The sequence below is a fragment of the Thamnophis elegans genome, chromosome 2, assembly GCF_009769535.1.
Source record: "Thamnophis elegans isolate rThaEle1 chromosome 2, rThaEle1.pri, whole genome shotgun sequence".
NCBI classification, from domain to species: domain Eukaryota; kingdom Metazoa; phylum Chordata; class Lepidosauria; order Squamata; family Colubridae; genus Thamnophis; species Thamnophis elegans.
Window position 1 is genome coordinate 898,315 of NC_045542.1, and position 25,849 is coordinate 924,163.

The 25,849-nt window shown below is 44.6% G+C and overlaps 2 protein-coding genes across 3 annotated transcripts in view; both read left to right on the forward strand.

The window, feature by feature from the left end:
- Positions 1–9,102: 9,102 nt before the first annotated feature.
- PGLYRP2 (peptidoglycan recognition protein 2) lies at positions 9,103–19,316 on the forward strand. 2 transcript variants are annotated; one of them, XM_032210827.1, is made up of 5 exons: positions 9,103–9,236; positions 13,408–13,510; positions 15,899–16,789; positions 17,769–17,979; positions 18,799–19,316. In XM_032210827.1, the coding sequence occupies exons 2-5, from the start codon at positions 13,447–13,449 to the stop codon at positions 19,136–19,138; spliced, it is 1,506 nt and encodes a 501-aa protein (XP_032066718.1). In that variant the 5' UTR covers positions 9,103–9,236; positions 13,408–13,446; the 3' UTR covers positions 19,139–19,316. The 2 variants fall into 2 exon arrangements, with proteins under 2 accessions (XP_032066718.1, XP_032066717.1); XM_032210826.1 differs by lacking the exon at positions 9,103–9,236 and adding an exon at positions 9,558–9,704.
- Positions 19,317–19,788: 472 nt separating this feature from the next.
- RASAL3 (RAS protein activator like 3) overlaps positions 19,789–25,849 on the forward strand; it is a 39,581-nt gene continuing 33,520 nt past the window's right edge. The window contains 1 exon segment of the mRNA XM_032212399.1: positions 19,789–19,873. Coding sequence (XP_032068290.1) covers positions 19,859–19,873 — 15 coding nt within the window. The 5' untranslated portion in view covers positions 19,789–19,858.

Consider the following 25,849-nt stretch of genomic DNA (forward strand, 5'->3'; position numbering starts at 1 on the left):
TAGTGAATCATGAAGGCCATCAGAAGGTTTACCTGTGTCATCAGGGCCACCTGAGTGCTGCAAATGGGCGTGGAGCCTTCTTGGGGAGACAAAACAACCACTTCATAAACACGTGGCACAACATAGGAGAACAAACGCATCAGAACTACATTCAGCAGTCCATCTGCATTTAAAAGACAAAGGGCACCCTTTGGAAGACAGCAAAGTCGACATTTTGGATAGTTAATACCCACCCCTCTACTAGAAGATGAAATATTTTGGGAAATATTAAAAGGGCAGAATATTTGGTTGGGGGCGATATGCTCAGGCCCCAAGACTAAGAGCCAAGGTGGCGCAGTGGTTAAATGCAGCACTGCAGGCTACTGCTAGATCAGCAGTTCAGCGGTTCAAATCTCACCGGCTCAGGGTTGACTCAGCCTTCCATCCTTCCGAGGTGGGTAAAATGAGGACCCAGATTGTTGTTGGGGGCAATATGCTGACTCTGTAAGCCGCTTAGAGAGGGCTGAACAGCCCTATAAAGCGGTATATAAGTCTAACTCCTATTGCTATTGCTATTGCTAAGGTTGACTCAGCCTTCCATCCTTCCGAGGTGGGTGAAATGAGGACCCAGACTGTGGGGGACAATATGCTGACTCTGTAAACCGCTTAGAGAGGGCTGAGAGCCCTATGAAGCGGTGTAGAAGTCTAACTGCTATTGCTATTGCTATTCTGAGAAAGATTAATAAATAACTTTGATCTTGTTCAGATGCCTAATCATGTATTTTAGCTACAGCTGATTTCTAGACTGGATCTAAGCACTTTTTAAAATTGATGCTGCTCCTTCAGCTTTAGTTTTTATTTCTTTCATATGTATTTTTGCATAATAATGCAAACGTCTTTTTTGAAGATAATTAATATAATTATTGGGTCACAGAAGTTTCCAAATAATCAAACTTTTTGTCTGTAAGTTTTTATATTTTGGATAATATTGATGAGATGCTTCTAGAGCCAAGGTGGCGCAGTGGTTAAATGCAGCACTGCAGGCTACTGCTAGATCAGCAGTTCAGCGGTTCAAATCTCACCGGCTCAGGGTTGACTCAGCCTTCCATCCTTCCAAGGTGGGTAAAATGAGGACCCAGATTGTTGGGGGCAATATGCTGACTCTCTGTAAACCGCTTAGAGAGGGCTGAAAGGCCTATGAAGCGGTATATAAGTCTACTGCTATTGCTATCAGCGTGGTGTCGTGGCGCAGTGGTCAGAGTGCAGTACTGCGGGCTCCTTCTGCTGCCTGCCGGCTGCCTGCAATTTGGCACTTCAAATCTCACCAGGCTCAAGGTTGACTCATCCTTTCATCCTTCCGAGGTTGGTAAAATGAGGACCCAAATTGTTGGGGGCAAAATGCTCACGCCGCAAACCACATAGAGAGGGCCGTAAAGCATATAAGTCTGTGCTATTGCTACGCTTCTTTCTAAGTTGTTTCTTTCTTGCTTTTCAGCATCATGGTTTTCAGTTATTTTATGGAGCATTTGTTAACCTGGCAGTGAAGAAGTGGAATGATTGGTTTTGTAAAATTATTGGCAGTAAATTAAATATAAATTGAAAATTCTAGCTATTCGTAATTTTTTTAAATCTTTAATTTACAAAAACTTAGACATACACCACATTTACACAATACAATAGGAACAGGGGCTTCCCGTTCTTTCTAATAGCAATTGCCAATCGATATCGCTCACCTGATATTATTTCCCCTTCTATTATATTTCATTGGTATTTCACCATTCTTTACCCTCTTATTTTACTCCTCTGTCTGCTATATTGGCTGATTACCTCTAGTAAATTTAAACCACTTGGATATATATATATATATATATATATATATATATATATATATATATATATATATATATATATATATATATATATATATATATATATATATATATATATATATATATATATATACATACATACATACATACATACATACATACATACATACATACATATACTTAAAGTCACAACCCCTGGTATGCCCAAGTGTGGGAGGAAGGTCACACTTCCACTCTCTGTCATTAGGCTCGTCACAAGAGTCCATCCAGACAGAAACCCAATATTTTTTACTGTTGCCTTTTTTGTTACATTTGTGTTATATTTATGCTGATAAATAAATAAAGGGAGACTAGTATAGATCTATTTCAAGCTATTTAGCTCTCATCAGCTAGATCTATACTAGTCTCCCTTTATTTATTTATCAGCATAAATATAACAAATGTAACAAAAAAGGCAACAGTAAAAAATATTGGGTTTCTGTCTGGATGGACTCTTGTGACGAGCCTAATGACAGAGAGTGGAAGTGTGACCTTCCTCCCATACTTGGGCATACCAGGGGTTGTGACTTTAAGTATATATATATATATATATATATATATATATATATATATATATATATATATATATATATATATGTGTGTGTGTGTGTGTGTGTGTGTGTGTGTGTGTGTGTGTGTGTGTGTGCGCGCGCGCGCCTTAACTACTATTTTTGGGCTTTGTTGTCTTCCTTCATTGATCCTATTCATAATTAAATGCCCACTTATCCAGACAGCTATAAAGAGAGACAAACAATGAATCTTGCATTTGTTTGTATGTATGTATGTATGTATGTATGTATATACATACATATATATGTGTGTGTATACATACATACACACACACACACAAACATACATGTATACGATATATATAGCATAGATTTTCACGGGTGTGCAGGTCTTGGTGTATTCGTGTCAACAAAAGACATGAAAACCGACACTGGACCCAGAACAACACAGGACGCCACAACCAACCACCCTCACCAGACTCAAACCCAAACCCATCCCATAGATGAAATGCAACCACCATCCAGAAGCCAAAGCACGACGGCATCACCAATTGCTGCACCCCCCTCCAACCCCCACACAAAGGAAACAGACACACACCATGAACACATGGCCAGACCGCAAATTTGGAGCCAAACCAAAGCCCAGGATGTTACATCACGGCCATCTTCTAAGGACATTACATCACAGAACTCAGGATGTTACAACGCAGCATACCTCCCAGTATGTTGCAGCACAGGACTCAGGATATCAGTACACTAGAGCTCAGGATGTCATCACACAGCCCATTATCCAGGTCGTTACAACACAAAAGAACAATAGGCACACAGCTAGTACCTCAACCACACAGGATGTTACGAAACAACCGACTAATCTGCATACATCAACTCCATCAACTAATCAAGATGTAACAACACAGCCAATCAACCCGCTTATAGCAACAAAGCCAGCACTCCACACACCCCCACCAATATTTATAGAAAGACGGCAGCTCTGATCACGCTTTGCTCACACAAGCATGAAGCCGGAGGTACCAGCCTGAAGATGGTGAGTGGGACCTCGTCGAAACGTCAGCAAGATACTCTCAATCTTACATGGGAAAAGACCCGAATACACCAAGACCTGGTATGCCCAAATATGGGAGGAAGCATACTGCTTCCTTTCTCTGTCTATCGTATCACCCCAGGAGACCATCTAGACAGAAAGCCATTATTTTTAATGTTGCCTTTGTTACATTTGTGTTGCATTTGTGCTGATAGTCTCCCTCTATTTATTTATCAGCACAAATGCAACACACACAGACATATGTATGTATGTATGTATGTATGTCTGTATGTATATATGTATATATGAGAGATGGGTGGCCATATACATTTATTTATATATTTATTAAATTAAAGTAATAAATTCCTGCTCTGTTATTGCTAGATGGTACCAGGATAATTATCCTCTAGCCCTTGAGAACACAAAAAATGGCACTAGTGTAAAACCTGTTGCCCCACTGGCATGATGTTGGCCTTATTTTCTTTTTATGCCATACAAGGAAGGAAAACTTAATGGATTCACCAGGTATTTTTCTCCCCGCTGTCAAATCTCATCAGCTGACAGGAAGCATCCACCTATCACTCTCCTAAACGTTGAAAAGTTAGGAGTGTTGGAGGAGATGAATTTTGACATATGAGTCATTATTTACAACACCCCTCATTTTACACTAGTGCTTTTTACAGGATCATTCTACATAAAAGTCACCCAAATATTAAACATATGTTCAGAAGGAGATGAATAGTGCTTAACCCCCCATGTTTCTTCTGGAACAGCATTACACTTTCTTCAAAGGGAGCTCAAACGATAGCTGATTAGGGTGGGAATAAGCCACCTCACAACTACCATAACAACTACCTGAGCCAACTAAGGGACTGGCGGATAAGGGGGGGGGGAGCCAAATTTGAAAAAGCTGGACTGTCCAACTCAAAGTAGAGGGCTCTATCTTGGAATAAGAGGAAAAAACATGACTGTGCTTTATACCAAGGTGACTAAGGGTGAATCTCAACTACAGTCTCATGAGTAAACATGAGAAGGAAGAAGTCTGCAGAAATCTCAAAAGAAGATTAATGAATAACTGTAATGTAAATATGCCCATACATTCAGTGGCAGAACAGATCTCTGAACAACTTCTGTCCAGAGAACCTTGGAAAAAAGACTTTTCCTGAAATCTTGGAGAGAAAATTCATACAACTTTGCTGAATTAAAATGTTCCCGCTCATCCTTGAATTAGCCTCAAGCAATGGGCCATGGACCTTGTTGTCCCCTTGATAATCCCTCTTCTGCCTCTGCTGTTGTGTCTAGTGTGCCTCATTATCAAACGGGATTGGCCTGATTTGTAAATGTGCCAGTAATTATAGATAAACTGAATGAGTTATGGCTTTGGTGTCAGCCAGGAAGCTGTCAGTTGGGGCACTGAACCAGGAATAAGGTGGGCGTGATTCCAGGTTTTGGCCAAAGATCCTCTGGGCTGGTTTTCCTACTCCCTTCCCATAACCCATTTTTGTACTTGTGAAGTTAAAAAAAAAGTGAAATAAAGAAGCATCAGAGGAGACATCAAGGTAGAAACGCTTCAGAAAGGAGGGATGCCCTACCACAGTTGTGCAATTAAAGGTAGTCTTTGGCTTACCACCATTCCTTCAGCATGGTGTCCAAAGTGATGACGGTGCTGAGAAAAACCTGGGCATGAGCCATGGTTGAAGTTATGGCATTTGCAGTGCTGTCGCGTGATCAGAATCCAGATGCTTGCCAGCCAGCCTGTACTGCAAGATCGCTCCCCCCCCCACACCCATCTCACCCCCATCTTTGCCCTTTGGCAACCCTGCGTCCTTCCTCGTGGGGCAGCAAGCAGTGCAGAACCGTGCAACTCTGGGCTGGCTTGCCATGCTCTGGGAAGCCACACTAGCGCAGCCCAGCCACAGCCACAGTTGCTCTTCCCACCCTGCACTCTGAGGCCGCTTTTGCTCTGAGCTCCCCTGCCTCGACTTCCCTCCTCCAAATGCCGATCAAGGTTTGGATGAAAATATGGTGGATTGTTCAAAACATTCTTAAAAAGAGGATAAAGTTCATTCCCCAGCTGTTCTTGCTAGGTATAATTACAGACTGTACAGTTATAGAGACTAATTTGATTCTGAATTTAATAACGGCAGCAAGACTGTTGGTGGCGCAGTACTGGAAGAAGGAAGAATTGCCTACTATTTAGAATGGATGTTAAAAGTAGTAAATTTAGCAGAGATGGCCCAAATCTCAGCATACCTCAAGGACCATTCAGATGAGAAATACAAGTTGGAATGGAGAAGATGGATTGATTATATCCAAAATAAATTTCGGACTAAGAAATTTCAATTAGCTTATGAATGAATGAACAAGGAATGTTATAACTTATCTAAATTTAGTTTAATAAAAGGGGAGTTAAAGTACAAGAGGGAGGGAGGATGCTAAAGTTAGTTAGCTTATGTTAGTGTATGATTGTTAAATGTTTATACCCTGTATTTTGCTCTGGGAGGTTGGGGGGAGGGAGGGTTGGGGTGGGGGGAGGGAAAGGGGAAATATTTGTAAAATTTATTAAAACTTTTCAATAAAAATAAAACAAATGCCGATCAAGGCATACCTATCCGGAGGAGAAAAGAGTATTTGGAGTGGGGGAGCCAAAAGCAATCCCTGGGTCAATGCGTGCCAAGGGCTTTTTGGAAAGAGGCATTTTGGTGTGTTGCCACTCAGGGACCTCTTTCGAATTCCCACCCTCACCCCACAGCCGAAGCCCTGCCCAGCCCCGCTTACTCCAGCCAAGCAGGCTTTGCCAGCAGCCAGAGCAGGAAAACGGGGAAGCTGAGCTGGAGCAGCAGAGCGCAGGGCAACAGGGGTCTCGGAGTCCTTTGGCTGGGTCTGGGCTGGGATGGCTGCATCATCCCCAGGTGTGGCAAGCAGCCTCAGATTCCGGGGCTGCTTGTCACCCCACAAGGCAGGTTGCAGGGCATCCGAAAGGCAGGGATGAAGTAAGTAGGCAGTTGGGGTAGGTCGGAGTTAGTCACTGAGGCTCAGGGGATGGAAGGGACCAAGCCCAGAATTGGGGTGGGTAATTGCTCAATGACTCACAGTGGGAATTGTCATCATAAGATCTCGTGGTTATGTTATGTCCCAACTTATGCTGTCATTCCCAAACGACATTGTGTGTGTGTGTGACAACAAAGCATCCAGGGTAATGTGGGCATTCCTGCAGGAGAGAACTGAGCATCCAAAGAGAGCAAGCACATGTACAGGTCAGGCTCAGTTCCTGGGGGTTCCCTCTCTGGCCTTCAGCGGAAAGGTTCCTATGGAGCCTTTGCACCAGTCTTTCCGCTTGTACGTCCTGAGGCCCTGGACACGGTGTCAGACTAGCCTCTCCGGCCACTGCTGCTTCGCTGTTCCGGGGCCCCTCTGCGAGTCCGTCGCAACACCCATCGCCCGACATCCAACAGCGCACACCATGCAACCCCCCCCTCCTTGCTTGTGGCAACTCCTAAACAGCGGTGGGGGGTAGCCGCGATGTCACCATCTTGGAACCATGAAACTTTGTCTAAATGAGGCAGTAACAGATTAACGGAGTTGGAAGGGACCTTGTAGGTCATTTAGTCCAACCCCCTGCCCAAACGGGAGTCCCTCCCCCCTCTTCTCTCACATCACATGTTCGTTTTGCAATCATTTTTCTCCCAATTCAAGGAACATTGCCGTTGTTAAACATGAAAAGGGTATACATTTTTAAAAGGACAGAGAAAAAGAAGAGTGACAGATATAACAAATTTTGCACAAAAACACTAAAATTACCCTCCCACACAAATGCCTTTCTCCCAAGCCAAATAGTGGGGAAACAGATTTTATAGCTCTTGAGACAATATCAAAATAAAAGAGAATATACTATTTTATACCAGTAGAGCTGCAGAAAATGTAAGCTGGTCTCATTCATGGATTAGGGTTGAAATAAATATAAAACCACGGAAACAACGGATGACATTGTGCCTTAATATAAGGACTCCTGTCTTGGGCAGGGGGCTGCACCAGATGGATCTCTGAGGTTCCTTCTAGCCTCTAATTCTATGGTTCTGGTTTAAACCCCAGTAAGAACAGAGTTTCATCTCCTTTTCTCTTCTCCTATGTTGTTATTTACGTATTGAGGCAGCACATGGCAGCATTTGTCTGGGTTTGCAAAACTATGAAGTATCAGGTAAGGTGGTCTTTGCACAGGAGACCACTAGGAAATTCTAGGGTGATGATGGGCTCAGTGGAGAAGTTGAAAAATAATCCCGGGAGGTAGCAGCGGCAATATTCTTTCCTAATATTGCCCAGAAAGCTGCATAGAATCCTAGGGGTCAGCAGTGTGTGTGTGTGTGTGTGTGTGTGTGTGAAAAGCTGCAAAGGGCAGATTTTGACTCACTTGGGATAAAGGAGTCTAGAGGAGGTGACATACTCTTCTCCCAAAAATAAGTTGATGTTCAATAAATAAAAAAACAGTGCATACAATAACAGCAATAGCACTTGGACTTATATGCCACTTCACAGTGCTTTTCTCTAAGCAGTTTATAGAGCCGACATATTGCCCCCAACAATGTGGGTCCTCATTTTACTGACCTTGGAAGGATGGAAAGTTGAGCCAACCTTGAGCCACTCAGAACTGAACTCCTGGAGTGAGCAGTGAGTTAGCCTACAATGCTGCATTCTAACCACTGTGCCACCAGAGCTCTTATTCAAATAGTGAAATCATTAATATAATAATAAGTTCTATCTAGTATATTTGGAGAGTAACCTTTGTTTTCACTTGATTAGTGTACTTTAAAATCTTTGGTTTCCACTTATCCCTATCTCATGACAGATACTAATACTGGATATTCAAACAATATCGAATACATGTTATGTTTGTCCTTATTGAGTCTATGAGTACTGACTTAAATATAATTATCAGTTGGTGGTTTCAGTCAGTAAGTGTATTAGCATGTGCAAAATAGCCATTAGAACATATATGCTAGTTTTTAAAATTACGTATATGTGGGCGAATTATATTTCAGTTCAGATAGTAAGCAGGGCAGGAGTTGGGCTGATCCTTTACTCAGGAAAGAGATGGGGGAGAAGAAGTACTCCTTCTGGGGATGCCATTAGTTTTCTGGAACTCAGAATATCAATATCACTATCATCATCATCATCGTCATCATCATTATCATCACCTTAGCCCTTGATTATGATTGCAAATGTCCTATACTCAGGGCCTTCAACCAGTTGTTCGCTGCTGAAGGAACTTTTGTGGTTAGCCATGGCCTGCTAAAGTTGATAAGGAAGCTGAAAGTCCTACACCCAGATTCTGTCTCTAGTAGCCTAGAGATAGAACCTTGTAATCTAATTTTCATTTGGAAAACAGCAGCTCTTCTCAAGCCCTAGTGCAGAAGAGATAATTAATCTTTAATAAAGGCCATAACTTAATCTAGCCAAGGCTGAAAGCCCTTCACATCAATTCCTTCCATTTAATTTATTTCCAAAGACTCTTTAACTCCAGTTCTGACCGTCTCCACCCACCTATCAATTGCCATCACTGCCACTTTATTTTGCTGCTCTTTTTACACTGGAAGATTGTTGTAGAGATGTGTGTATGCATCCATGCACCAGGTAATGTTTAACTTCCTTATGTTAACAATCACTGGACCATCTGTTAGTAAAACCTTGCTTTATGCTGTGGAAATTCCTACTGCCGTTAGCCAACATTGAAAACAAAGTTTGTGACTTAGTTGCATTTCAGGAACAAGGAATCAGGAGAAAAAGAAAGGTGTTCCTGACAAAACGCAGAAGTATTTATCAGCTAGTGAAGAAGGCAGACAGGTAATGCCTTGACCTCCACTAAAATATTGGAGTGGGTGGGGTACTTTTTAGCATCGAGCAGCATCAAAAAGAACCCTTCTCTATCCTGATCTCAAATGTAGCTTTGGGGGAGTCTCGCAAACCAAGCCCCCACCCCACTCATCTCGATTCTGGAGGGGCCAGCACGTTTCTGCATGGCTGTCCCTGGTGCCCTCATTGTGGTTCCCCGCAGAACTGTGCCAGATCCCTGTGTGTTGAGCACTCAAGGAATCTCCCTTCAAAGGTCACCCAAGTCAGAGAGCAGGGCTGAGTTCCTCTGGGCGGCTCCTGTTGGTTGATACTCAGCCAACCCGCCTGGCGAGAGTGCAGAAACAACAGGTACAGCATCCGTACGGAGAAGGGGGAAGTTCCTTGTGTAATTCAGGGGATTATATAAGATCTGTGGAAGCCCAAGCAAACACCAGTGAATCTGCCACTTTCAGAAGGGAGGTGAGTGTGCTGTTTTTTCTATAGGAACCTCTGGGGTGGGCATCCAGACGGCTCTTCTCTACCCAGGTCTCTCCTTACAGTCCCAAATAATTTCTAACCTTTGTGTTTCTGATTCCACATCTCTGCCACATTTAACTGAGACTGTGGGGACACTCCTTGGTATCCAATGCAGGATGTAACATAATGAAATCTTATGTGGCTTTTCTCTGTGGCTCACAGGTAGTCCTTGAGTTACGAGCATAATGAAATTTGCCTGTCTCAAATCATAACGGTAGCAAAATGGGTTGGTCATGTGGCTGACCCGATTTTATGATGGTTTTAGAGCAGCATCAAATGTAGTTGTAAAACAAATCCAATGGTCATTAAACAAAGCAATGGTTTTCTGTGGATGCAGTTTTGCTGAAAACTAGAAATAACTGATTTTTGACAAAACTGTGGTAAAATCCGGTCAGGTGACCTTGGGACACTGCAAACAGTCATAAATGTGGCTGTGTTGCAGAGTGTCCAAAGCCTGGTCACATGACTGCCAAGGGAGGGCAATGGTCAGAACTCTGGATCTGGACCATGAGAACCTTTCTCAGGTCGATCAGAACTTCAAAGGGCCAGTAAGGAATTGGTCATAAGTCAAGGACTGTCTGTATTATGCAGACATATGGACTAAGGAGCTACTGGGCTTTCTGAGCCCCCCAGATCACTCCTCCCTCTGGTAGTGAAGGCAGGGAAAGCACTCGGTTCCTGGGACTCTTTCTGACCCCTAAATAGAAACTCTGCTCTGGGTCGCACGACTGGGAAAGAGGGGGGGGGGCGAGAATGGAAGAGGCAGTAATACTGGGAGCAGCTGCTGAGCGCCCTCTCCCATTAGAGAGATGTTGGAGGAATTTTTTTCCTTGAATTTGTTTCTCTACAGCAAAAGCAACAGTTTTTTTCTGCCAACTTCCTCCCCCTCCCAACAAATTTAGTCTCCTTTTCCTGGTTTTTGTGGAATTACTCGCTGCAGGCCAGTTGGACAAATAAATGGAGTTCCGAGTTCCTTTATCTAGGTTTTGCTAACATTTTGCTACAGGAATGGAAAGAATAAAAAAAGATTTCTGGAATTTTTAGGAGGCCTTCGGCTCCTCTGCCGTCTAAGAATAAGCCAGACAAATTTTTATAAAATGTGTTTTCATCTGGGTTAGATTGTGTGTCAGCTTGAATTTTCTTTAGTGGCTTCCCCTATGGAGGCCCTGTTTTAAAGTAGCCACTGCTTCACATCTCTCGTGGCTAAGGCTTTGGTGGAAAAGAGTGTGTGTCCTCTCTGTATAAATGATACTTTATTTGTGTCCCAAACTCTGGATGACCTCAGTCAACCACGGTGTCCCCCAAAGGATTTGCAAGCTTTCAATTTCCCCAAAACGGTTTTCCAGATTTTGCAAAAAATAGGATTGAATGTTTAAAATAAAATGGGAAATCTAAATTTGGGCTGGATGTTTAGACAAAAAAAAATCTTCAAACTAATTTTTAATCTATTTGGTATTTAGGCATTACGATTTTTGGCTTGCCTTGGCTGCATTGGGTGAAGAGGAATTGTTTTGACCAGCATGATACAAAAAAGATGTTGAGACTTTAAAATGCAGAGAAGAGCAATAAAGATGATTAGTGGACTGGAGGTTAAGACATATGATAAACAGTTACAGGAATTGGGTGTGTCTAAGAAGATCAGGGATGACATGGTATCAGTTTTAGAATATGAGGGGGTGTCACAGAAGGTATTGATCTATTCTCCAAAGTACTTGAGGACAGGATAAGAAGTAAGTTAGGGATGGCAGCTAATCAAGGAGAGACCCAATCTAGAACTAAGGAGAAGTTTTATGTTAGCGAGAACAATCAGTGGAACAGGTTGCCTTCAGAAGTTGTGGACGCTCGATGAATGGAGCTCTTAAAGAAGAGATTGGACGTCTACTAGCCTGGAATAGTTTAGGGCCACAATGGTGAACCTATGACATGTGTGCCGGAAGTGGCACGCAGAGCAAACTCTCCAGGTTTGTTGCTATTCTGGGTTCCGGCACGCCAGCCAGCTAGTCTTTACACGCGTGGGAGTGCCAGAAATGGGAAGAGTAAGTCCCCGGAGCACATGTGCGCATCAGGAAGATGATCATCCAGTTTCCTGTGTGTGCATGTGCCCTGGCCAGCTGGTCTTCACGCACGCATGGGAGCCAGAAACTGGAAGACTAGGTGGCCAGTGCGCATGCCAGAAACTGGAAGATCATCTTCCCTGTGCGCGCATGAACACCAGGCAGCTGCTCTTCTGGTTTCCAGGGTGCATATGTACACCAGCCAACTGGTCTTCGCGTGCACACAGGTCTTACCTCAAAGAGGGGCCTGATCTTGTTCCTTTCCAGGTAGCCTTGAATTCTGTTTTCCCAGCTCCCTCCACAAAATGAGCAGGCTGACAACTGCAGGGCAGGGGTCTCTGCCGCCCCAGAACTGTGCCATGCTGGAGAGTTTTACGGGGCGCCTGGTGTGGCTGGTAGCAGCAGCAGCGGTGGTGGCAGAGGTGGTGTCAGAGCATGCCAGAGCCCTCTGCCACCATGGAACTGTGCTGCGCCTGGGGGTTTTCTTGGGCTCCTGGTGCAGCCAGTAGCAACAGCTACTCCTGCAATACCGGCGGCTTCAGGAGATGCTAGTCCGGCAGGGATGGGGGTGGTGGCCACGTGGCTGCGACGCTTGCCAGGCCGCCCCCTCTCCCCACCAGGCTAGCATCTCCCAAAGCCTCCAGCTGTGAAGCATCCCAGGCTGTCCCCCCCCCCCCGTCTCACCTTCACAATGCAAGCAGCTTCGGAAGACGCTAGCCTGGAGGGAAAATTGGGGGGAGCCTGGCAAGCTTTGCAGTCGTGTGGCTGTGAAGTTTGCCTGGCCACCCCCTGCCCTCCCCTCGCAATGCTGGCAGCTTCGGAAGACGCTAGCCTGGTGGGGAGGGGGATGCAGCCTGATAAGCTTTGTGACTGCGAAGCTTGCCAGGCTGCCCCCCCCTCCTCCCCGCCAGGCAAGTGTCTCCTGAAGCCACCGGCTGTGAAGCTTGTGCTGAAAAGGTTCACCAACACTGGTATAGGTTCTCCTGCCTTATAGGGGGATGGGCTAGATGACCTCCAAAGTCCCTTTGAACTCTGTAATTCTGTATTAAGGCTGGAGGAGGGGCAGCTGCGTCAGTTGGCATTTAATTCTAACAAAAATATGAGGACAATTCGGAAGCTCATCTAGTCCACATTTGGCTAATGCAGTGCATGTCAGTGATGTTGCCTTATAGTCCCTCTGATTCTTGAAAGAAAACAGAAACAAAATGAAATTTTCCAGGTGAATCCTTTGATAATCTCAAGTGAGAAGAAGGGGAGGATTGTTCCATAACTGGAGAAAATGTGGCCAAAAAACAGGTGGATGTAGGCCACCTGTTGCTACAAGAAATTCACAGAGGACAATCCTGTACCCAAGTATTACAGGAAACTAATCTGAAATCAAAATGTAAATAGGAAAAGTCAACATTTTAAAGGAAAGGACACAGCTGCTCTACTAGTTTAAACTGATAAGTGGCACCTTAATTTGAGAAGCAAGACTGAATCACAGAGTCCAAAGATCAGGCTGCCTTCCTTATTGGCCTTTGAGTTCTCTGTGCGGCCCGCTAGCTTTTATTGATTTCTCCTTCCTCCTTCCCCTTTTCCTTGCCTTGCAGGTGCCATAATCATAAGTTGTGCTTCACACCACCCACAGGATGTTCCTGATATGGTTGGGACTTGTGCCAGTGATGGGATTTTGTGTCAGCACAGCCCATGCAGGTAACACTCGAGGCGGCAGCAGATCCCTTTCCCTTGCAGGCCACCTAAACCTCCCCAAACCGCTTGGGTAAAAAGCAAGTTCTGCTATTTGGCCTGAAGCCCCAACCGGGATTTTCTCTCCCGGAGGCGGCAGGGACTCAACCTCTCCCTGTGTGCGTCGTGTCCCCCTCCTCTTTGTTTCTTAACAGTATTATATTCTTGTTTTATTATTTTAATGTGGGCTAGTTTTAATGTTTGTAAGCTGTCCGAAATCATCTCTAACGAGATGGGTGGCAAATAAATTTAGTAAAAACCAAACTAAATAAATAAACTTAGCTGGAAAAGGGCAGAAGCCCCTGGGATGGTGGTGGTGGAGGGACTGCGAATGAGCCCAACAACGGTTCCACAGGGATATTAGGAAAATGCCTCCCTATGTTTTGTGGCTCCCGGTGTTTTCTTTTCTGTGGGGAAATGGATCTCTCTCTCTCTGTGTCTCTCTTTCTTTCTCTCCCTCTCTCTCTCTTGGTCTCATCTCTATCTCATCTCTGTCTCTCTTTCCCCGTCTCTCTCTGTGTCTTTTCCCCATCTCTCTCTGTCTCTGTCTCTCTCTCTCACACACACACGTGTGTGTGTGTTTGTGTGTGCCCTCTTGTACCATTTCCAAAAATACGTGAGGGCTTGGGTTTTTCTTTTTTTGCTGATGTTGTTCTTTCTTCTTCTTTGAGTGCTTTTTACCTTATGATTTAAATCAAGAGTCATTTCAGGTTCCCTGCTATGGCCCCCTGTCAGCTGAACCCACTACTGGCTGGCCCCGCCCCTCACCCTTCCCTCCCAGTCACTCCTCGCCTGGCCTGAGAAGGTAAGGGTGACAGGAGGGGGGCAATGGAGACTCGCTTCATATTCCAGAGTGGGAGCAAAGCGCCCCTGTACTTGCCCTGTCTCTTGCTGGGTCTCACAGACACTTCTTCCAGTCCTTGTTGGTGCTGCACACACCTCAGTCGCTCGGGGAGGTGCATGTCTTGCTCTCGGCCCTGAGACACTGACCTGGCCCAGCTGCGGCCAATGCTCCATGTGATAATGGGCTCCAGAAGGAGGAGGGGACACTGTCTCCCCCATTGTGAAGGGCGCTAAATTTAACCATGCTGCGCAAGGCATTGCAAGAGCAGTGGGCAGGCTATGGAGATGGCAACAGCAGAGGCATTGGCCGCAGCTGGCCTAGGGATGGAGAGCGACCAAGGTGTACACAGCATCAACAAGGGCTGGAAGAAATGCCCACAGAACCCAGCAAGAGACGGGTCAAGTACAGGGGCACTTCGCGCCCACTCTGGAGTCTGGAGCGAGTCTCCATCACCCACCCACCCCAGTCGCCCTTACCTTCTAAGGCCAAGCGAGGGGAGGGCGAGGAGTGGGGCCAGCCAGTGGTGGATTCAGCTGACAGGGAGCCTCAGCAAGGGGACAAAAGAGCCGCATGTGGCTCCAGAGCCACAGGTTGCCGACATCTGTCCTATACCATATTTCCTTCCATAACCATGCACTGGTTAAAGCATATTTTAGGAGCACAACCAGTATCCAGAAGTACACTGCTTAAAAAAAAATCAAGATTTATTTCTTATGACTCTAGTATTTGATGGTTCAAATAAGTCTTACCCATAACTGAACCCCCAAAATCATAATTCATAATCCGATATAATTAGGCATATAGAGTAAATTCTATTCAGTTAAATGAGATTTTCTCTCTCTCTTTTAATAATACTAGTTGAACCACAGAGGTTTTGAGCAAAGTAATGTGGCATAATTTGGCAATAGTCATCCAATATGTAAGGAGGTTTAGGGTAAAAATATCATTTTGTCATTTGAGAATATGCACTATTACTTTTTAAAAAAACATTTTTTTCACAAAAAAACCCTTGCTTAGGGTTTTTTGTGTATTAAACAGATGAAGTTCAATTTATTGGATAATTTAACCAAAGAAATGTACAACAAAGAAATTCCAGTTTGGATGGAGAAATGTTAATGGCAGAAATGTTCATTCAAAAAATATGTTCTCTTGTTTTATGAAAATGTGTGATGGGATGGAAATTAAAGTTGGTTGCTGCCTGGACATTAATTTTTGTCTTTTAGAGAAATAATTTGTCAGGAAATCCTCTAGTTTTAATCCACACGCAGACACAAATGTCTGTTTCATAAGAGAACAATTCACTTCTTTTTATTCCACAGCCCACCATATCATCATTTTGTCATTACAAAACACCTGGGTCCATTTCAAATTACGCTCCTGTCTGTGTTATTGGCCAGACAATTTCATTCAGAATATTCTATCCAAGAGTCCATAACCCATAGGCTTTAGTTGCCCCTTCTCACTCACTGCTTGCTACTCTAACTGTGATGTCTGAATCCTACTGTTTTCAGGTAACTTGATACTCCATATGGACACTGTGGTTGAAATTCTGAACGATGTGGAATCCCACTTGAAAGGAACCCCAGACCTAATTATGGCAGAGCTGTACCAGGAGTTGGAGTTTTGCGATAGTAAAATTTGCCAGTTTGTTCTTGGTCCAATGACTTCCAGGACCTCGAACTTGCCTTATCTGAGTGAGGCAAAGAGAATATTCTTAAAAAATCTAGTGAATCGTACGCTTGATGGCTCCCAAGTGGAACGTGGGGCAGTCTTAACTCCTGATGGAACCACAGTTTCAATGAGCCCTTTGCTTGCTGGGATAGCGGCTGGATTGAAAATGAAAAATGAGTTGCCTGAGAAACTTTTGATCGCTGATCCTTCAAACAGTTCTGGAGAAGAATCACGGCTTTCTTTGGATCCCCTCATTTCCAGCACTATTTCAATGGACCTTGGAATGGCTTTTCTGCTATTTTACTTGAAGCAGAGCCAGGTAGCCCTGGGTCCAAATGGCTGTTGGGATAGTATTTCTGAACCCTCTACTTTTCTCCTAATGGGTCCTCCCTCATATATGACTGACGCTGCTATCAACGGTGCAATGGATGGCTTTATTTTGGGCACTTACCTGGTAGAGAAGCTTGATCCACCACCCAATATCAGTGTTCTGCTGAATGACTATTATGGCTCTAAGGGCCTGGACGGGGAAGAAAAGATGCGGAGCAACTTCCGCAGAAAAAGCTTTGCAGCACTGCTGAGTAAAGAAAAGCTACAGGAGCAGGTAGAAGATGCTCTCCGCTTTCTCCGGAAGATGAATGAAGTCAGGTCCCTCCTCGAAGGAATCTCCGACAAGGAATTGACATTTCTGGCAAAACAGGCCGCTGATGAGTTCATGACGATGTATGTAGGTATGTCCCTTGTTAGAAAAATAGACATCCTGGTAGGATTTCACTTATTGCTGATGTTTGAGATACTACATTGCTGGTAATTAGCTCAAGTGAGGCCATTTATTTAACTGATTTGCAACATTTACATGCTCCCCTCTTCTTACATCCATTCTAAGCAAACATCTCATGGCATGTAAAGTATAATCCTTGGAGTGTCAACAGACACTGTTAGTTAAATGAAACCTCTTCTCGGGCTCTTGAACCATCCATGTAGACATTATGGAGCTAATGAAAAGATAATGGCCTTCAGCCACAATACGCTCTCTAGGCCCATCACAATATTTTGCTACCCTGCTATTATTCCCTGATTCAGTCTAGCACATTGTGTCTCCCGGAGGGTTAAACACTCACTTGGGGGAAGTGGGGGATGTTGAGGTTGGCTAATTGACACGAGACGCTCAAGAACGTCCTCGTTCTACTGCAGATGGAATGCCAATGGGGACCCTCAAGCAGGACATGAGAGCAAGCGTGTCTCCTGCTACGCACACTTATGGCATTGAGAAACACATGGCTCCTGATACTGTGCATACTGCTTAGCTGTAAGCAACAGATGCCACTGTCACCTTCCTTTCCCTGGATTTGTCAGGTTTTACTTTAAGCTGTCAAGTTTAGAAGCCAAGTGTTAGGATAACAATATCCATAGTTTGACTATGTCCTGGGAGAAAAAGTACTGTCTATGGTTCAATATGATTTGGGGAGGGCAACTTCTCACAGTGTTACACATAGAGTAGTTGGAAGTCTTCCTATCTATACTGTCTCTACCATATTTTATTTTATGGATATTTATAGTTTCCTGCTACCACTTTGCTATAATATACTGGGTGATTCGATAGTAGCCACGGCATTATCAGCAGTGTCCTGGCTTTCTGCTTTCTGGTGCGTTGCAATGTTTCCCCTTTTGCCCTTCAGCTCTGATGTTTTTCTCCTCGCTCTCCCATAGAATGTCCTGCCATAATCCCGCGGTGCATGTGGGGGGCTCGTCCTTATAAAGGAACACCCACTCAACTTAAGCTGCCCTTGGGATTTGTCTATATCCATCACACCAGCACCCCTTCTGAGCCGTGCCGGAACTTCTCCTCCTGTGCAGCTGACATGCGGAGTATGCAGCGATTCCACCAAGATTACCGTGATTGGGACGACATTGGCTACAGGTGTCTCTATGCAATACACATTTTCCAATAAACTAGCTGGACATTTTAATAGCATTTTATCAAATTATATTGTAGAATGCATTTTATATTTAGACTATTAAAAGTTGCTTACTGCTTTTACAGAAGGGTAAAATGTGGGTGAAGAGCAAAATTCCAATTAATCCAGGAAAAAGTTCTTCCTTGTTCCACGTATGTTGGGGAGTTCTATATTTGGACAAGCTTTAATAGATGAAAGATGAGCATCTGCATATTGTCTTGCATTCCTCTATCAAAGTTTGGTTTGATGAGCCAAGGTGGTGCAGTGGTTAGGGTGCAGTACTGCAGGCCACTTCAGCTGACTGTTATCTGCAGTTCAGCGGTTCTAATCTCACCGGCTCAGGGTTGACTCAGCCTTCCATCCTTCCGAGGTGGGTGAAATGAGGACCCGGATTGTTGTTGGGGGCGATATGCTGACTCTGTAAACCGCTTAGAGGGGGCTGAAAGCCTTATGAAGCGGTATATAAGTCTAACTGCTATGGCTACTGCTATTGAAGCAGCAATTCTATACATTTGTTTCATATGCTCCCATTTTGGCTGCCCTGGATTATCAATCATATAGATTACTGTTTATTTCTAGGAAGGCTTATTTAAATAATGTTCACTTTCACATCCATTTGTTTTTGAAAGTATCTTTCTACCCATTCAGCAAAGCTGTGCATTCTTACATGGCTTTTATTTTTCCTAGACGTGTTTTTAAAGTGCATTTCTTTTTATGAAATCGGAAAAATTCCACAAGATGTTTACACTGCTTTTCTTGATTTCTCTTCTGTTCCTGCACAGCTTTGTTTTTGGCAGTGATGGCTACCTCTACCAAGGCCGGGGTTGGCACTGGGTAGGAGCTCACACCCGGGGCTACAACAGCAAAGGATACGGCATCAGTTTCATTGGGAACTACATGAAGACTCTCCCTGACTCCCATGAGCTGGAACTGATGAAGAACAACTTCATTCAGTGTGCAGTGAAGGGTGCCAGGCTGCAGGCGAACTACACCATTCATGGACACCGACAGATGGTGCGCACCTCATGCCCAGGAGACAGACTTTTCCAGGAGATAGAAACATGGAAAGGTTTCAAAGCAGGATGCTTTATAGGCAAAGGCTGCGATAAGCTTTTTATCTAATATGGAACTTGGAACTAAAGTACGAAAGATCTTTATCTCAGTATTCTTCTCAAACACCAGGGGGCGACCTTTCACACTAGCAATGGTTCAATTAAAACACATTATCAAAAATTCATTCATTTGCATTCTTTTGAAGAAAGTTAGCATCCCCTCCCCTCCTAGAAGAATGAAATATTTTAGGAAATATTAAAAAGGCAGAATATTATATTTCCCCGGATGAAAAAAGAAGAAACATATTTTAAAGACAAAGCAGCTCCCTGCAGCTCTCTTCCGCCCACTTCAGCTCCAGGGTAATGGGATTACGACATGGGCCTCAAGACATGATAGGATTAGCCCTCTATCCATCTAGCAACAGAACTCACCATGTGGCACCTGGGGAGATTGCTTCACTCAGCAAGATTCAACCAAGCCTGGGACTCAAAACAACCTACAAAGTTACCCCTGCATGGCCCCATTGGAGTCTGAGAACCAATCAGAATACATTTCTTACACAGGAACAGGAATCTCCAAGGCGGGGCTCAAGAGCGGATATAAATTTCTCTCTCTCATGTGCTCTTTTTGCCCAGGACCTCAAACCATGTGGTCCTGTCCACCAATAAACTATCTTTCCAAGCAGTCTCCATGTTTCCAGTGTCTTTCTTCCCACTTGGAACTGAACCCAGATGGACATTTCTTCCAACAAGTTGGCACCCCAGATGGGACTCCAAGCTAACATGACCAATGGACCTGGACCAGGTAACCTCCTTTGCTGGCAGCAGACCCATTGAGTCTGTCTGTGAGGTTTCCTGGACCTTGGCCATTTTAAAGGGTTTTTGAGTGTTGAGCTCAAAGGCTTCTTGGAAAGAAGGTGTGTACCTTTAAATTTTAATTTTATGGTCCAGAAAAGCATGGGAAATGTGTGTGTGCCTGTGTGTATGTGAGTGTAGCGATCCTTCTCCCAATCACAGCTGGATCTTGTTTTCTCTGTGTGTTCTACCAAGAGTGTGTCACAATTCGTCAATCTCCTTCTCTTACTTTTGCGCCAAGGTTCTTAGTATTATAATTACTTTAGTCATAAAATCTAACCATATTGTAAAACTCATATACCCTAACTTAGATTTACATCAAACAGATTCCTTTCTGGCAGTGTGTATCTTTTGTTATTCCTGATTGGCCTATTAACAGCACAAAAGGTGTGAGGATTGTTCTGGTAGTAGATAGAGTATAGGTACATGCCAATTCTTGAAGGAAACTGATGGCATTTGTAGAAGAAGGAAAAGGACCCATGAAGGATTCCGATCCCAATGCAGGAAGGATACAACTGGCCACAGGCACATGCTTTCACAGAGGCACGGGTGCCACAAATGCCCAACAACCAAATGCTCAAAAGGAAAACACCTTTACAGCAGCACAACACATATACATATTACAGTAGAACAAAAGTCTGTTTCGTGTGATAATACTCATTACTTTTTTAAAAATTACTGTACCCTTCATTTTTCTCCCTTTTTCTCAAACGATAGAATTCTTTCTATTATGATGAATGAAGGGTGCATATTTAGCAGGGATAGTTTGGGGGACCATGATATTTGCGGACTTATTATGAGGGGTTGGCAGGCACAGGGGATGCACCAACTGCCATCCCAGATGACTTTCTACATATTGCAATTTCTAACTCATCTCTGTAATAATTCCAAAAAGGACAACAATTTGTGTTGCAAACAAACAAACCTTGACTCATAAGAATTTAAAAATGCACTCAAGCGTAAAAGAGGGAGGGAAGAAGAACAGCTTCAAAAAATAAAACTAGCAAAAAAAAAAAAAGGTACTTTGAGTCAACATCCAAAATAATCAGATTCCATTCAGATGGAATCAAATTCTCATTAAGTATGTTAAAACATTTACAAATGTAAGCAAAATATCTCAAAATCATTTCTTTTTATAGGTTTAATTAAGCATTTTAAACCTCAAAAATTTCCAGAAGAAAAATCAAAATTGTATTCAGAGCAGAAAAGGAAATGTAACTGCATAGCTTTTATATGCAGATGAAAAAGATCACAACAGTGAAAAGTAAAGGTGAAGGAGCAGGTCACCCATTTACCTCGAATTTCTCAGAAGAGAGAAAGAGGGAGAAATAAAGTGGTTAAAGTGAGCAGAAAAACCCGCAGCTGGTCTTTAATGACCCAGAAGGAAGGAGGGAAAGAAGGGGGGAATACACAGAGGCATTCACAGGTATCTCTGGGGGCATCTCACACACACACTCATGGTTAAAATGAGCAGACACCCACACTCTCCCCCTTGCCTGATTCCCTCCAAAGAATGACCCAGAAGGAAGAGGGGGGGGAAATACACACAGGCAATCACAGGTCTCTGGATCCCTTCCACTTATCACTCCCTCAGGGAATTATCGGGTGGGGGACACACACTCACATCCGACCTTCATGCTTGCTCATATCAACCAATCATTATAAGTGTTTCAGGGAGCTTTTTCACCAGCCAATGAGCTCCATTTTGTATTATTAGAGGATCTCACCCTCCCTTCAGGTTTGGAAATGATAAAACACATACATACACACACATACCATTAAACAACCTTGCAACTTACTGTTTCTTTATGTGAAAGGGAATAAAAGTACATTCACACCAACTTTTACCATCAACATACTCACATTTGCACTGCAATCAGACTGCTTGTGTAAATTAATTTCACATACAAAAATCCCATTTCATTCTTTCTTCATGAAAAGCAATTATTACAATTATTTCAGGGAGCTGTACATAAGCCAATGAGCCCCATTTTCTATTATTAAAGGATCAACTTCCCTCCAGGTCTGGAAATGATTACACACATACATGCACAAATACCATGGGTGGCAACCGCAGCGGGCCTGAAGCTCTTTTTCGGCACGTTCAAGAAGCGGAGGTCAGTAGTTTTTGGTGCAAGAAGCTTGCAGCCACCATTGCTAGCTCGGTTCCAGCTGGCAAAGAGTTGGCAGCTGGGAGGCTTCTCACACCGAAAAAAAAGAGGTGGGGCTGCATACATCTTGTGACAAGAGGGAACGATGCAGGCGGGTGGGGAGCCCAGCGGCAATGGCTCAGCCTTGGCTCAACCCTCTGCCACCAGCCACAGGAGGATTAAGCTAACCCTGAGGGGATATTAAGTAAGTGCTGGGTGGGGGCCTCTGTAGGAGATGAAACGGGGTGATGCATGGCGAAGGAAGAGTGGGCAGCCTGCAAGAGGGGGCCCCAGGAAGGCCGGAGCCAGGAAATAGCCCGTTCCCCAAGCCGGCCAAGGCGAACGGCAAGCGAGCAGAGGCTCTGGGCCTCAGGGAATGGCGTGTCCCTGGTTCCACCACAAAACCGTGAAGCTCTTATCCGCGCTGACATAAGTGCGGAGGGCAAATCCGCACCATTCAAAGCGCTAAGGAAAAACGCGACCCTACCGCGATGACATAATCGCGGAGGGCAAATCCGCGCCTTCCGAAGCACTCAGCACCCAAAACCTAACCCTAACCCTAACCCTAAACCTAACCCTAAACTAACCCTAAATCTAACCCTAAACCTAACCCTAAAGCAAACCCCTAAACCTAATCCTAACCCTTAACTTAATTTAAATCGGCTTTCTGCCGCTGCGCTGTTTTAAAGCACCCTTCTATCGCCGCGCTGTTGTCGCGGCAGTGATGATGCGCGGTGATGACATCACGGCTTTAGCGACGTAGTTTTATCACCGCTATTTTGACGAGCGCGGTTTTGTCGTGCCACGGTGTCCCTGGGCTCCAGCACCTGACCCAAGTCGAAGGGTGAGCGGGCAGCATGCTTACCTTTGGTGAACTGAGCAGAGTGGGTGAGGCACAGAGGTGGCTGGAGAGGCGATTAGCTGAGCCGCATGGTGAAGGCAACATAGCCGAGGTGGTGCAGTGGTTAGAGTGCAGTACTGCAACCACTTCAGCTGACTGCTATCTGCAGCTCGGCGCTTCAAATCTCACCGGCTCAGGGTTGATTCAGCCTTCCATCCTTCCGAGGTGGGTGAAATGAGGACCCGGATTGTTGTTGGGGGCCATAAGCTGACTCTGTAAACCACTTAGAGAGGGCTGAAAGCCCTATGAAGCGGTATATAAATCTAACTGCTATTGCTATATATAGGGCTGGGATGGGCGGGGCGAGCGTCGAATGGGTGGGTGGGGTAAGCGAATGTCAAGCAAGTGGTTGGGGCGAGCAAGCAGCGACTGGGTGGCCGGGAGCGGGGCTAGCCAGAGTCATTACGAGTTCAGTGAACCAGGTCAAATTTTCCCTACCGGTTCACCCAAACTGGTGTGAACTGGCTGAATACCATCTCTGGAGTGTGGCAAGGAGAGGCGCTCTTGATGTCAGTGATGAGTTGGCCATGCCCACACAGTCACATGCCCACCCAGCCACACCCACCCAGCTGGTCTTCAGAGCATAGAACTGGTTGTTAAATTATTTGAATCTCACCACTGGTGAGGACAATTAACCAATAGCACAGCTTGCCTGCAGAAATCGTGGGCACTTCATCACTGGATGTTTTTAAGAAAGTCTAGACCAGGGTTGTCAAACTCGCATTGTCACGGCAGTGTCAAATAACGTATCAGGACTCCCCCCCTTTGCTAAACAGGGCATAGCCAGCGCTTGTAGGCCCCGAGTTCGACAGCTCTGGCCTAGGCAGTCACTTATCTGAAATGGTATAGGTTCTCCTGTTTGAGCAGGAGGCTGGACTAGAAGACTTCCAAGGTCCCTTCCAGCTCATCATATTCTATTTTCTAGTCGTTCCCTCCCGCCTCCCTCATGTAGAGCAACCAGCACAACGTGTCTTATTAACTCTTTGCTCCGATATTTTTATTTCATTTCAAGGTTATTTCAAGTACACCAGTTCAGAAATTAAAATGAATTTGCTTCTGTTACCAGGATGCTCGGGCCCTTTGATTTTAGGAATAAACATATTTTTGTTGTAGTTGTTGAAGAGTTTTCAAGTCAAAATAATAAAAGTCACAGCTGGTTGTTTCCTGGCCGTAGAACACATAAAATGTTATTTGGAAACAAGAAAGGGTACTATGGTGTGAATAAGCATCCGTCTCTCGCAAGGCTAGAGCCGAGGTGGCGCAGTGGTTAAATGCAGCACTGCAGGCTACTGCTAGATCAGCAGTTCAGCGGTTCAAATCTCACCAGCTCAGGGTTGACTCAGCCTTCCATCCTTCCGAGGTGGGTAAAATGAGGACCCAGATTGTTGGGGGCGATATGCTGACTCTGTAAACCGCTTAGAGAGGCCTGAAAGGCCTATGAAGCGGTATATAAGTCTACTGCTATTGCTATTGCTAAGGCTGTTTTCTATTGTTAACATCTCCCATGGTTCTCTGGGATTCAGGATTGAGGGATCTTAGGCATTTCTCCAGAAGCCCTTCCTAGCAACCCGGCTGATGGGGTTACTGATTAAGGCCAGTGTACGGATCTCCTGCTCTTGATACCAGATCATCTTCACCCACTTTTGCCCTCAAGGTACTCATAAGTGATTTGAAAGTGCCATCGCCTTCACTTCTGCTACCTTCAAAATGCTGAGAATAAGAGAGATCATTGATCTCACAAACACCCAAATTCTCCCCTCCCACGATCGTACACAAAAGAGAAACAAAAGAAAAGAAATAAGACATCTGAACGGATTGCCATGTGGTCCTCTGCAAAAGAGAAGATTTTGGTCTTTCTGGGTTATCTGAATGACAGACGCAATTATGTGAGGCTGTCAAACCAGCCTTCCCCTTCCATTCTCAGTCAAAATATCTGAAGCTGAGAAGTTGCGAGGAGGGTGAGGTTAGAGTTTCTTTTAATGGAGAAATGACACACGCACACACACCAACCCCCATTGAACACCAGCCTCAGGGAGTTCTTGCGCAGCTGCTGAACTGCCCTAAAAGAGGAGAGAATGTGGCCCAGCTAGAGAGCTGACCCAAACCCTCGTGTGGAATTCTTAAGTGCAATACGGCAAATTGGCTCAACGAATTTTGACACGGAAGATCCACTCTGAACGGGGCTTCTAAGGCAGGTGTCACGGAAGGGAGACTGGATGGGGAATATGTCATCTGCTTTTGGGTGGCAGCAGAGCTCACCTAGGAGAGCAGTCTGGATTGAGTGCAGCTTCAGCCGCCCACACAGCACAAGGCAGAACGAAGTGAGATTATTATCATGTCACAGAAGATCACATGGGGATCTGCAGAGCTGAAAGAGCAGCAGAGGAAGCCAGTCATTCAGAGGGAGGATGAAGGGAGGTTAAAGGCAAAGGGCAGCTTAGAAGCCAATGTAATGAAGGAAAATGGGTTGTGGGGAAAAAAACTGGGTCCTGGGTGAAAGCTAAGCAGTGAAATACTAAAAACAAAGGACATTCCCATACTCTTTCTGATAATTACACAGGGCAATGGTGGTAGTGGAGTTGGGAAATGAGCATGTGGGTACAAAGGGGGTGGTGGGCTTAAGCATGAGCCCAAGGGGAAAATTCTTGGCTTCATTGCTGTCACGCACCTTGTCTATCTCTGTGTTATGTTCATTTTTGCACGTAATCGACTGCTGGGGCTGCAAGATACTTTCCATTCCTCTCTATTCAGCGAGGTCCAGCGGCTTCCTGCTTTATCAAGCAGCAAAAGACCAGTCTAAAACCCCTACATAAAGATGCTCTAGATCAGTGTTTCTCAACCTTGGCAACTTGAAGATGTCTGGACTTCAACTCCC